The sequence below is a fragment of the Gymnogyps californianus genome, chromosome 6 (genome assembly GCF_018139145.2).
Source record: "Gymnogyps californianus isolate 813 chromosome 6, ASM1813914v2, whole genome shotgun sequence".
NCBI lineage: Eukaryota > Metazoa > Chordata > Aves > Accipitriformes > Cathartidae > Gymnogyps > Gymnogyps californianus.
The window spans coordinates 18,762,687-18,776,554 of NC_059476.1; the positions used below are offsets into that span (position 1 = coordinate 18,762,687).

General features: G+C 38.7%; 1 protein-coding gene and 1 long non-coding RNA gene across 3 annotated transcripts in view; one reads left to right on the top strand and one right to left on the bottom strand.

Annotated features, from left to right (window-relative positions):
- The first annotated feature begins 8,172 nt into the window (after positions 1-8,172).
- Positions 8,173-10,613, top strand: LOC127017497 (uncharacterized). The gene is made up of 3 exons (XR_007766606.1): positions 8,173-8,250; positions 9,177-9,268; positions 9,905-10,613. It is a non-coding gene; the product is annotated as an uncharacterized LOC127017497 (long non-coding RNA).
- The window catches only part of MYOF (myoferlin), a 73,726-nt gene continuing 69,115 nt past the window's right edge, over positions 9,258-13,868 (bottom strand). For both annotated transcript variants that reach the window (XM_050898574.1, XM_050898573.1), the window contains 7 exons: positions 13,708-13,803; positions 12,950-13,091; positions 12,533-12,632; positions 11,432-11,625; positions 10,284-10,393; positions 9,793-9,940; positions 9,258-9,319 (listed from right to left, as the gene is read on the bottom strand). In XM_050898574.1, coding sequence (XP_050754531.1) covers positions 9,284-9,319; positions 9,793-9,940; positions 10,284-10,393; positions 11,432-11,625; positions 12,533-12,632; positions 12,950-13,091; positions 13,708-13,803 — 826 coding nt within the window. In that variant the 3' untranslated portion in view covers positions 9,258-9,283. The remainder of the gene's footprint in view (positions 9,320-9,792; positions 9,941-10,283; positions 10,394-11,431; positions 11,626-12,532; positions 12,633-12,949; positions 13,092-13,707; positions 13,804-13,868) is intronic.

The window sequence follows — 13,868 nt, forward strand, 5'->3', positions numbered from 1 at the left end:
GGGAGACCTTATAGCAGCCTTCCAATACTTAAAGGGGGCTTATAAGAAAGATGGGGACAAACTTTTTAGTAGGGCCTGTAGCGATAGGACAAGGTGTGTAATGGTTTTAAACTAAAAGAGGGTAGATTTAGACTAGATATAAGGAAGAAATCTTTTACGATGAGGGTGGTGAAACACTGGAACAGGTTGCCAAGAGAGGTGGTAGATGCCCCATCCCTGGAAACATTCAAGGTCAGGTTGGATGGGGCTCTGCGCAACCTGATCTAGTTGAAGATGTCCCTGCTTATTGCAGGGGGGTTCAACTAGATGACCTTTGAATGTCCCTTCCAGCCCAAACTATTCTATGATAGCAGTTCACAGAAGCAGTCGTGTTTACTGAATAATGTTATTCTCACCAGATCACTGCTTTCCAGTGTTTTTTTTTTCTCCAGGAACATAAATCATTGGTGTTTTTCCTAATATATCTTCTTATTGGCATCACAAAGCATGAAAATTCTGTAAAGCCACATTAGTACAAGGCAGTGGCTCATATGGCATAATTCAATATACTGCTAATTTGTGTCTGCTCTTCTTTTGATTCATTCCCTGTTACTCATTCTCTTGCTTATTTAATGCAGACAAAGACGAAAGACATTTACAAATAGCTCATATGAAAAATGCTGACGTGGTAAGACTACAGTTCACTGAGGTCTCTGAAGCTGGTGTCTTCATGTTAGCACTTGACTTTCACATCAGAGTTCATTCTATGGTGTTGCATCTGCCAGCTATTTCCATATGGTTTTTCACTATTGTCTTATGACTGGAGTAGTACAGGACGTGTTAGAATAGAAGAGTTCATGATATTCTGACTGGTGTTTCACCTCATTCTCGTAAGGTCTAGGTGATTTTCTGGTTAAAATTACAGTAACTTGTTTAATACTTGTGAGTGTTAATGTGGGTCTGATCTTTTATATGCATACCATTGAAAATTTGTAGTCCTGCCTTAATCCTGGACATACTCACAAACAATGAAAAAAACCTTAATAGTGATTAAAAAACAAAAAAAGGACTAGAAATTAAATTAGTAGCTATTCACCTGGCCTTGCCTCTGTTAATAGAAACAGTTTCTACCTTGTGCAAGGCTTGGAGTAGCTTATTGGTTGGAGCCACCAGTAGAGAGACGATTCCCGATTCAGATAAGCAGGGTAAAATGTAATTACTTCATTATGCATAAAAAGAAAACATAAGCTCATTGAGCTTGAAATTTCAGTTGAGGTGTTGTGGGTTTGTTCATCTTTTGCAGATACAGGGACAAGGGTCTATTACAGCCTGGCCTGTATTCCTGAGAGCCCCTAACAGCTCCAGTGCTGCATCGGGCTTGTAGGTTCCTCTGCCCAGTTTAGATGTAGCTACTGCTACCACAGGCAATTCTGGTAGCTTTCTGCAGCTTTTCATTGAAACTGCTATTCACGGTAAAACCAACAAGCATGCTGTTTTCACAGATGGGCAATGGATTTTTTTCTTTCCCCCTTTTTAGTTGCTTTCACACCAAATTCTCACAGCAATTTTTTTTTTCATTGCATTCAGATAAAAAAAATATTGGGGGTGAAATTTGGTATTTCCAGTTTCCAAACTGGAAACTCAGCTTTTGAACCAGTAGTGACATGCACCAGTGGGTATGTATAATATAGTTGAAGTTTTACAGAGCAGGTGGCCACATGCTGAACAATTGCTGTGGGAAGGCGTTTCAGAGGTGCATCAGCATCTGTACTGCGTGAGCTTTGCAAAGGTAAGACTGATTTGAAGGCTGGCTGAATTGAAGACGTTTTCCCATATGCTCCAAAAGGGACAAAGAGCAGATCAGTCGTTAGAACTAACAGCAGAACCCTCCCATGATTTGGCAGGCTGGCCTGGCTTTTGCTGTGCAAGATGAATTTGGGGTTCCAACTCATTTTCTTCACTCCTTATTGCCCTGAGTGCATAAGTTTGTTTTCAGGGTCTTTTGCTAGTTTGGGAGCCGGGGAGGTACGGTTCTCTTTAATTGCTTTGGGGGATTTCCATTCCATTTTCCTCGAAATTGCTCCTCCCTGTTAATCGCATAAGAGAAGCTTAGAGTGTTAAGTGAACAGATAATTCTTGGTCCATGTATACGAGCAAGAAGAATTCAGATTTGCATGAAAATAGCTATCCTCAGGTTAGACCTTTACATTTGGAAATAAGCTCTTTTCAGGTCTATTTTCCCTCCATTGTTATGTGTTTTATTTAATGTGAATGGTGGATGTTTGGGGAGGGGCAGCGGTTTGTTTGACTATTCAGATTCATTGGCAGGATTTAAGTTGGCACAGCATGGATCAGAGCAAGATGAGGGAGACATCTTATTTCTAATTAAAAACACACGCACATATACTTGTGCAACTGAAGTAAAAGTAAATCCTTTCTCAGAGCTGATTGCTTCTACCTGTCTACTTTTTTAATGTTTAAACTCGCAGCACAGCGGGACTGTCCCATTTTGTTTCAGGATTTTGTAAGGCAAGAAACAGAACCAAAAACTGGAATAGGTCCCCAATAACAGAGCCCCTGTATGGCAACACCAGATGAAGATCTCACTAGGTGTTCTGATTCCTTTCTTTCTTGCATAAATACTTGTCTCAGTCTTTTTTTTTTTTTTCCTTCCCCCCCCAATATTCTAACAGTAGCAGTTATACATATATAGTGCATATACAGTGCAAGCTTTTGCATGAGAGCAGATGGATTATGTGGTAGAATGTGTATATTTGGGGCTAGACTGATCTGCTGTGGGGAGGATTAGTTGTAAGAGTTTAATCGGCTGCCTCCTACTCCAAACCGGGAACTCTTTAGCTTTGAAACAAGCCCACTGCAATGGACCTGCCCTGCCAGGCCAGGGAGTGTCAGAGGTCCCGAGCAGGAGCTCGTCGCTGGGGTCCCAGAGGTGCCGAGGCCGCAGGTAGCTTTGGAGGCCAGCGTCTGTTTCTTGCACTCGAGAAGTAAGGGCGTAAGGCTGAAGTGAAGGCGCTAATTAACTGTGCTGTCAGTTCTCAGCCAGATAGCTATCTGAACAAAACATTTGTTAACTATGGTAATTAAAACAAAGGCTTCATGTATCTGGGAGTAAAAGCAGAGCAGATTCATATACAAAATACTTCTGCAAAGTTTCTCCCCTTTAAATCAGGGAAAGGAGTGGTAAGAAATCTGGAATTTTGCTGCAGAAGCCTGATGCTTTTGTCCAAGATAGTGATGTCTAACGTTTTGCTACTAACTGGAGTTTTCATTGTTTTAGCATATGCTAATATCTGTCTTTTACATTTAGAGTAAGCATTGGGCTTCTTAAAGGATTTTTTATCTCGACTGATAAGCTGTCATGTTTGCAATGGCCATCCTCATTTTTGGTACATATGTGGACTGGTGATTAAGTACTTTTTTTGTTACTTTATTTTGTTTTTTATTTTTATTTTCTCTATTATATTTGTCCTCCTATGAGCAAATAAATTCTTCTGAAGGTCATTCCTGTGCAGTTGATGTATTTTTGTCTCCCTGAGTCTGCCTGCAGTCCTGAAACAGAGTCTTGGGGCAAAGGAACTTGCTGACGACTCAGTTTGAGAATATTTTGTTTGATGAGTACATCAGCTTAAGCTATTCTTCTCAAGGCCATAACCCATGATTTCTTTCAACACACCATAGTGCTATGGTTTGAAGCAAATAAGAGAATAGTCCCACACTAAAAAAAATTCAGAAAGGGTGTAGGAAGAGGTTGGTGGTGTTTCCTTTTGTTCTAAATCTGATTTTGTTAGTCAAGGGCATGGTAGTGAATAGGAATAAATATCTAAAGTTAGTAATGCCGCCAATGCATTGTGAACCCATGGCCCTATTGGAATGGTGACCCTGAAGCTGGTCCATGACCTTTAGAGATCACTTCTTCGTGGTATTTTATCTGATAACCTGAGTAGTAAGGAGTATGCACTCAAGGCTAGAAAACTTGGGAATTCTGCAAGGAAGGGCACCTCTCACAGCTGTGAGTGTACAACTCTGCTCCCAGTTGCACAGTGCTATCTGTGAGTGGAATACCGTTCTGGTGATTCCTGCCAGTGAGCATGGCATGCGGTGAAGTCTAAGAGCTAGTGTATTTTGTAATGTTGTCCTAATATGTAAATGCAGGGAGGTATTACTGTTTTTCTTTGTTCTTATTAAACCAAGTAATATGCTCTGCCAGTGTGTTCTAACAGTTATCTAAAATTTGCACTAAAATGTCTCCTTTAACTTTTTGTAAATTTTTTGCCTTTTAGTTTGAAGATTTTGAGGGGGAAGAAGGAGTCTTCATGTATGCATGTGCATGGTTTTAATATAGTCCCTGAAGAAAGGCATCTGATTTATATGTTCTCTACCTCTAGCTTACTTCAGATACCAGTTATTTTCTTGTTATGCTGTCACTTTCCAGGCTAGTGCTGACCTCTTAAGCTTTTCTTGTACAGGAGGCCTTATCCTACCTGCTTGCTCTTGATTACTTTCATTGTCCACATTTGAATCTTTATTCGTTTGTAATGTGCCTTTTTTGAGACCTGTAGCAAAATCAAATATGAAGTTTGAACATAAGAGGATTATGATTGATACAACACTGTAACATATTCTGGTTTATTCATTTTTCCTAGTTTGATGATGCCTCTATGAGTTTTCCTAATTGCTGTTTCATATTGAGCTGCTCTCAACGGCAGACCCAATAGAGGACATAGCTGTGTAAAGAGGTACTGATGGGAGTTCAGGTGCTTAGGTGCAAATCTGTAACTGTTCCATTACTGCCTAACAGCAGTTGCACTTAAGGTTTATATAAACTCTCCAGTCACTCCTGGTTCTGCATCTCTTCCTTTCTGGAAGTATGTGTGTCTTCTTACAGCTGAGCAGCTTGGCACCTAACTTTCATCGTGACCGAAAGTTTCAGTATCTCCGAAGGCCTGTGCTGGAGGCTGTAGGCAGTCTGAGAGTACAACCAGATGCAGTACTGAATGCCCGCACTTTCTTTTAGAAGATGGTGGTGATCGTGTCTTCTGTTGTTTTACCATAATTGCTTAACAGTGACAGGAATTACACAGGAGACTGGAAGTGCAGGTTCAGTTCACTTCTCTGCCTGAAAGGTTTAAACCAAAATCTGCTGCCTGGCTGAGCATGCCGTTACTGATGCAGTGTTGGTGGGAACACTTCCCAGCACTGCTGTTGTGGTAGCAGCACTGTTGCAGAAGGGAATGGAGGGGAGGTGGTTTGGTCTGCAGATCCCACGTGGATGCTGGCACCCTGCTGCAGTCCTGAGCTGTGAGGTGTAAGGATCGTGTAAGATGTGCTGTAGGCTCACAGTCTCTCACTGACCATCTCTAGGTAGCTCCCCTAAAGGAATTCAGTGAGCGCCTCTCTCCTCTGTGCTGGCACTTGTGGATCCCTTCGAGGTGGCTGGTGGTCCCACTGCTCTGTTCAGGGTGTCTCTGTGCCTCCTGCTGTGTTCTGAATGCCCTGGTGCTTTTTGCTGCTAGTCCTGACATCTTGTAGATCTGGGAAAGGAGCTGAACTGCCTTGGAGTCTTTCATAAGCAATTATAATACATTCAGAGCTTTTTGGTGGCTTCAGGGAAGTATGTTTTTTCCCTGCTATGTTAGATTATGTCATGTTCCTCATCTTGCACGTGTCAATGGATTTCATCTCTTAGCCACAGCAAAGGTTACAAAAGAGACAAACTTTTTCAAAGGGTAGCTTTGTGGTCAGAGCATGGTCAGACTCGATAGACATAATGTGTATTCCCATTTCTTTTCTGCATATGAATTTTTAAAGAACTTTCTAGCTTTCCTTCTTTAGAGAATTGTCTTTCTAATTCAGGTCCCTGTCTGTATACATGACAGCCTGTCTGTATACATGACATGCACAACTCTGAGCAATGGAAAGTACTGTGTAAAAAGCTGAGTGCCGTTTACTAGCTGAGCTAGCATTGACAGAAGATTCAGCACTGAATCCTGCCATCTCAGTCTTTGGTACTGCTTTCAAGTTGCTAAATAGATACTTAGGCACCTAGTGGCATGGAGTGGAAATCCTACTTATACAACAGCATTAAAGTCAGTGGGGACCAGACTTGGAGTCACTTTCTGCTTGTATATAATATGCAGGTCCCAAAGGCGCTTACAGCTGTGCTTTGCAAATACACTTAGAAGCAATGGACTTTGATGGGACTGTGTTTTCCCTTAACCATTAAATATATCTTGTTCATCTCCATATGTGAGATGTATTTAGGATAGGAATAAAACAGAAGTACTGGAAGGACTTTGTGAACACATGAGACTTGGGATGTCATCTTGTGGTTGTTCAAAGAAATGCAAGAACAGCTTGTAGGTGTTGATGAGTTTACTGCCTCTTTATTTTACACTGAGCTGGTTTAGGTGTAAATATTTCTTCTTGAGCTACATGATGATTCTTTCTCGTAAAATCTGTCTGGTTGTAAAGTACATGACAGTAGCTGTTAACCTCATTACAGCCCATTCCAGTAGTCAGGGTTTGGGGTGACTACAGCAAGCAACTGATAGGAAGTCACGTGCTGCTTGGATACCTGAGTGTATCAGAGTGCAGCTGCTGTTGTTTGAACCTACATGACGTCAGAGACAGAAGGACTCTGATGTACTGCTGGCAAGTGACATACTGCTGTTATTTAGCCATATTTTGTTAAAAGCAATTTCTGTTTAGCTTTAGCCTTTCCCTGGCTGTTTCAGCTGGCTAGCATCTCATGTTTGAATGACACGCAGGTGCAGAGAAGGTAGCCACATCAAACATATTCTTTTCCCATAACAGAGAAGTCATTTTAGACCCAGATAATCTTTTCTGTGAAGCACAGAGTCTGTGTACTGGGGACTTTAGTGACAGGAGTGCAGCTGAACTGGCCCCATCAGCTCACAGGCCAAAATATGTCAGCTTATCAGTTTAGGCAAAGCAAACTCATAGGAGGAATTCCTGGGGTTAAGTAATTTCCTGTTATAAGGAAGAGTGATATCAGGCACATCTACATTCTGCCCTTTTTTCTGTGGCCTCAGAGGGTGTTTACCTCAGTTGCTGGCAACTGGAGCCGTAGAGAGCTGTCCTGGCAAAAGTGAACATCGCAGTAGTCAGTGCAGAACAAGAGCAGCATAAAGTTGTTCCCTGCACAAGGCTAAATCTTTGCTAACTGTTTGAACTAGTCAAAAAGCTATTGTATGTTGGAGTCATACACAGCAGCTACACCAGGGATTACAGATTTGACTAGCATTGTATGTAAATATTAATTATCACATTTTCTTTCTTGTGAACATGTGTTTTCTTTTGTTTGTTACTGGAGCAGGCTGGGAGACAGAATGGCTTCTCAGGCTTTTCAGTTATATTTTTAATAGCATTGCCTAATTGTAGTGAAACTATCAAGCCTATGCACGCTTGGACAAAAAGGCATCTGGAAGAGGGCGAACTCAACTCAGAAGGGCAGTACCTGCCACTCTTCAAATGCTAGGTGAACAGGCTTGCTCAGATGTCTACTCCATTTCATAATTGTTTTCTGGGGAATGCTCTTTCAAGTTAAATGCTTTCAAATTACAACCCTTACAAGCAACACACTTTCTTGTCTTACAATGAAAATAAGGCTGCTGTGATTTTTACCATCTGTCAGATTTATGGCATTGATTGAGACATATTTTAATAGTGGATGATCAAACATTAGCTCATGCAAATTGCCAGTTATTTCTGGAGTGCTGTTTTGTCGTTAGTGAAGGGACAATCCATCTGGATGGTGATTAGTTCCAGCTCTGAGCTCTCGTTCATAGGTCAAGATGCTTGAGAGTTTCTTAACAACCAAAAAATAAGGGTGTTGTTATCTTTTTGACAGGATGACTGCTGCTTGCTCCACTCTAGCCAATGGGACTTCACATTCTGGAAATTATTTAATGTAATACCTTTACTCTAGCTTGTTCAACAGAATTAAGTCAGTATAATTTACTTATTTTGCCTGACAACTGCATGCTTATTTTACAGTGCTGTGTTACAAGAAAGCATTAAGTGTGCCACTAAGTACGACGACAGAGATTTTTCAAGACTAATTCATTCTTGCAGTTATTTTTGTCATCATTTTAAAGACAGCTGAAGTCTTTATCCAGTCAAGAGTGTGACAATTATAAAATGCTGATTTCAGGTTCTGCTGCAGATGTCCTACGTGTCAAGCACCAGAGAATGCTGAGAGAGATGCTTCTGCTTTGGCCCTCCGTAAAAGTGAGGTGGAATCCCAGACTATAACCTGATTTTTAGTGCAGATTATATTTTACTGTGGCTAGGGAGAGGACACTGAGGCTAAATGAAATACTTTCCATGTGCAGATCAGATTTCAAACAAGGGTTGAATCTGGGTTGTGTATCCTCTTATGTTTTGATTCAAAATCATCTCTAAATACAAGGAGTATAATGAAACTATTCAACAAGTTTCATTTCTTTATTAATTTCCTAATTAATGAAGAAATTCATTAGAACTTTGTGCAGAAGTATTTCCTTATTCTTCACTGTAAAGACAACAGTAAAATACCTTAAACTCTAGATTTGTGGCATTACATCCTCTGATAGACACTATACAATACCTAATGCATTGTAGTTTTGCAATAGATAAAGAAAACTGGAAACTTGCATTTTACTTGTGGATAAGTTTATTTAAACATTTGTAAATTATACTAAGTAAACAGTATATTATTTATTTCTATGTGCATGCAGTTGTCAAGATACATATATAGCGTTGTCAAGTCTACAGTGCAGTAACTAAGAATTTTTAAGCAGCATAATGCTGAAAGCTTTTCTAGAAACAATGTCTGACCCTTCTTTGATTGCACTGTGAGGTTTCTTTGGTATACATAATTATAAGTAGTGCTTGTTTTTCGTTAAGTTAAAATGCAGAGTTTCAAAGGAAATTCTCAAAAGGAAGTATCCATTAAAAAATAGAGATAGCAATAGCAGGCAGCATCCTGAGTGATTTTTATGAAAAATCGAGTTTAAAAGCAAGGAAGTCAGAACTTTACCAAGTGTAGATACTACTGAAGTAAAAAAATGTACATGAAACATGAGGGGGTTTATCCTTTGTTTTTTAAAAACATCTGTCATGACCTCTTGAACCTTGGCTAACCTTGGTTAAATTCTTACTTATCTATTTTACAGTTCCAAATACTAGCAGATAAAAAGGATGGAGAGCCTTGCTGAATTTGGTCCACAGCCTGAGGCGAAACCTCATTACTATTTAAAAAGATGAGGTAAAAATTTCTTCTTTAAATTGGTTTCACGATCTTCATTGACAAATAGTTCTGTTGGGGGAGGAGGGAAGAAACAATAGAGGTAAAAAGATATACACAAAATACTACCGTGTAGTTTTGTAAAAGACATTTAAGATATTAAAATAGATCAGAATGTATTCAGGGTATGGTAATTTCAGTTAAAATACAGTAAAAATGAGTAAGATATTTCAGATTAAAGTAGACTGAAATCCAGACTCTAGACCATCTATTAACTATTTTTAATTGTGTAGGTTATTAACAGTTCTAAAGCACTCATTTGCTCCATCTCTAGTTAATAGGTTAGTTTTAACAAAAATTTTAATGGTTTCTCAATAACAATCAGTTGAAATTGTTTATAGCTATAAGGATATAATCCCTATCTCCCTGCTAAAACTGAGTTGATAGAATTTCATGTCTAAGTAAGGAGTGTATCCTGTTGATGACTCATATATAAGTTAGCTTCATACCACAGCTGAAGAACAGTAACGTTTAAAAATTCTTACCGGCAATGAATAGAGGAGTACTGCTACAAACAAGAGTAAAATCAGCAAGATGATAAGGCCTATAAAGAGCCATTTAAACCTGCGCCACACAATAAATTTCATTGTCTTGCAGGGATTTGTAAACCAAAGGAAGGAAGTATCTGGTCGGCTGCATTTTGAAAGAAACAAATATTACTCGTACTATAAAAACAGGGAATACTTAAGTGTGAGAGTATAACACATTAAAACACTCTGGTTTGGAGGTTGAAGAAAACACAGATAGTTTTGTAATGTAAGAGCAGTTTCAGTAAACATGTGCCATTAATACTGAAACCACCTTGCATTTTATCCTAATGCTTGCAGAAGGAAACAAGACTGGCTTTTATAAATGAAGTTTTGCAAAGGATAATTGATGTCTAATAGATCCTTTACTGCATGCAGATTTTTGTCAAGAACATCACAGTAGCTAGATATTATATATTTCTCAAGCTAGTGAGAGAATAATATCTTACTTTGGTAGATCTAGTTTGGGGTTCATGTTGGGTTCATCTCTTCCTTTACCAGCTGGCCTTTCCTCAGCTTCTTTTTCATTGACAACTTCCAATGTCATTTCAACTTTACCCTTCAGAAAACATGTAGCATGAGACAAGCATCTTATTGAAACAGAACCAATAGTACTTGTTTGGTACTTATACAGCAGAGTTTGGGATCAGCTCACTGTGTGCATCTGTGTGTTTTCCATTTCCTTCTCAAAATATACTTATTTCTGCACTATGACAGTGTCACAACACAGCATCAGAGAATGACAAATAGAAAAAAAAAAATCACCGTACATAAAATGGTTCTGCTAATTCATTTGTAGTTCTGTTTTAAGCTATACTTTTTTTTTCCAATTTAGCAAAATAAAACCAGTTGTTCTCTTCTTTAAGAGCAAAACAAAACCAATTCTTCTCTTCTTTCAAGAACAACCCGAAGACTGCATCTTTTCCAATGACTAAGCGTCTCATTTTTTATATTGCTGTGGCTGATAGATGTTTCTGAATATTTTTCCTCATTTATTAAATTCCAGTAATAAAGTTGAAAGGCAAAAACATTAGAAAGAAGAAGCAGACACACTTGAAAGGCTTAATATTCTAGCAAGTGATAAATATGCATTTATATTCTTCATAGGACAGGTTAAAATGCTTTAGGTCTTCTGATTGCCCTCATAATCACGAAGCTAGTCTGGGTTCTCAGTATATAAATTTTATTTGCTGTGTACAAAAATAAATGCTTTGGATTTGAACTTTTTTCTTTAGTCTTTAATGCATTTAGAATGTCTCGTTTCTCCTAAGCAATAATGTGATAAAAGCATTCACAGAATAACTCTATTGGCTGCTTTGGAGAGATAACATGACTCAATCTGGCGCCAGAGTCCTTCAAGTTAAACAGAGTTAAAAACAAAATAAATAAATTTAAGTATTAAACTCATATTTTAGAACAAAAAATTGTTGATGGAGCAAAATTCCTGAACTTGTGCATTCAGTGTTCTACTTATTCCTCCTCTGTCTATCCACTGAAAGCTAACAGCTAAGCGGGAGACTCTTTACAGTCTTTATTTATAATTTGAAAAGCAAGGTGAGCACGTTTTAAGTACTTTTTAAAGAAGTAATAATCATACCGCTAAAATACGGGAGCCATCCTTTTCAACATAACATGGCCACCATCCTTTCATGGATTTCTGTTCAAAGAGAGAAGCGGTCCTGGGAGCCTTCTGAGAACCGTCTGCCTTGTATTCTGGAATCATGTCTATGTTGCACTTCTCTGGAACTTTTGCTGGAATGGTTGTTTTATGTAAATCAAGTTCCACAAAGCCTAGGAGATGGATAAAAAAATAAACACTGCATAACACAACCAACCATACAGCATAGTGGTTCAACATCAACCTTTTCTATCTCTAAACATGTTATACAGGAAAAACAATCAACATACACATTACATTCGTGTTTGTCTAAGGATGTTGTGAGGCAGGGAAGCGGGACACATCAGGCTGTGTTTAAGCCCATCTTGTTGGTGTTGAAAGCACTGGTGTTGATAAATTGGACTTAGCAAGCTCTCCTCCCCCTTTTTTAATGCAAGATCACTTGATTTTTAATAGAGGGTTTTTTTCCCCACACACTTAAACAGAAGATAACCAAATACAGCAATGTCATATTAATGTAATTTCTGATAATTAAATGCATGATTTAGCTAACTAATGATGGTTATGAACCAGTTATTTGTTTTCAGATTTTGAGGCCTGTATGGTTTGCATGTAAACTAAAGACTTTGGAGCTGTCTTAATACAGGGCAGAGAATCTTCTACAGAGCAATGTCTCTACAAAAAGTAGGGATTAATAATGGTGTGAAGTAGATTGCTTAACCTAAATTACAGCCTTATGTCAATACTCTTACTTAGGATTGAAGTACTCTTGTTTTAAGTAATTTTACTTAAAGAAAGAAGCAAAGTAAGTTCTCACGCACATTATCATTTCATGCACTTTGTGATAGGGCTTACCTGAATGAAAAGTATCTTGGTTTACCTGCAAGTAGGCCTTTACTGAGTGAATATTCACTCATTCGTTCATGAGCACAAGTAACCCTGTACTGTGTGGGAAAGCAGGAGTGTATTTGCATGCTCAGTGGCTCACTTTGTAAACACAATCCTTATATGATAATTTTAAATTGTTCATTTTTATCTCTTACTTTGAGACAACAATAATTCTTTTCATAGAAGTCTTACCCAGATAGTCATCCAAGGAGAACTTGTCATTGTCCCATATTTGAATGATCAGTTTGGGTGGGATTCTGAATTCTGTCTTGTCAAGACTCCAAAAATGTTCCTAAAATTTTAAAACACAAAACCCAAGCACCTTTTTAAAATTACTTTTGAAAATTCAAAGCTGTGGTCTGTTAGTACTTGTGAATTCTGGGGTTGGTGGAAGTATTAAGGATCTAATCTTGCCCTTGCTAAGAGGAGACTGCTGCTATTGCCAGTCTGTTGTTCCTGGCTTAAACGCAAAATTTATTCTGTTTGCAATAGCAGTTTGAGAAAAGTATGCAGAACTGAGCCAAACTGTCTCTTTCAATATGTACATACAAAATTATCAGACTAATTATAATCTGTATTCAAAGTATTGAAATCTTTAGAAATACTTACCTTTTTGGAAACTACGCAGAGTTGCTCTGCTGGGAGATAGTCAAAAGGAAAAACAAATCTCCAGTTAAAGTTCCCTTCACCATCCAATGATCGGTAGTGAACATCAGTTTTCTGCTTATTTTCTTCATTACCAGGCATCCATCTGAAAACACAGAGATGTGTCTGGTGTTTGCAGTGGGACTACACTGGTGCTTGTTTGTACTGTAACCATGTCATTAAGTGATTGCAAACAAGCCGTAAGAGTTGCTCACAGAGGGCTGGAGAGTCTTTCACACCCTTTCTCAGTTTGGTTCCAGTTTGGCACTGTAAATAGGAACATCTGAACTGAATTTCTGATCTGCTAAGACCAGCACTGTATCAGTGGTGAGTTGTTGGTGGGGTTTTTTTTATTTCTTTTTTTAGGAGGAATTAGATCAATAGCCTAGTAGTATATTTCTCTGATTTCTATTGAATTTTTTACATTAAGACTAGGAAACATAAAAAGTAAGAATCCAGGTTATGCAGCACCAAAGCTAACTCACTATCTTTTCAGTTGCTTCCCATCTCAAGAGATGAACTTCTGGGATCTTTCACTGTACATTAACTGGTCATGCTTTATCTCATAATACTTCTGTACTTCTCTGAGGTTAGCACTATTTCAGAGGCTGTAGTGTGCATTGACTTGGCTGAACCAAATCATTTTTGGACCCCATGGTCTATTTTCCAGGACATTCTGAACGTCATTCATTTGTAAATGTTACATGACAGGATGCTCCTACCCCTTAACGTAAATGTCACTCATTTCTTCGCCTGTGATGCTCTTTTCATCCAGAAGGACGTCTTTCGTGTTCCAGACAATCACCCGCAAGATATACCTAAGAGAGAAGATGTTTGGGGAAAGAGAATTGAATTGCCTTTGTCAGGGCTGCCAGATGGTGCG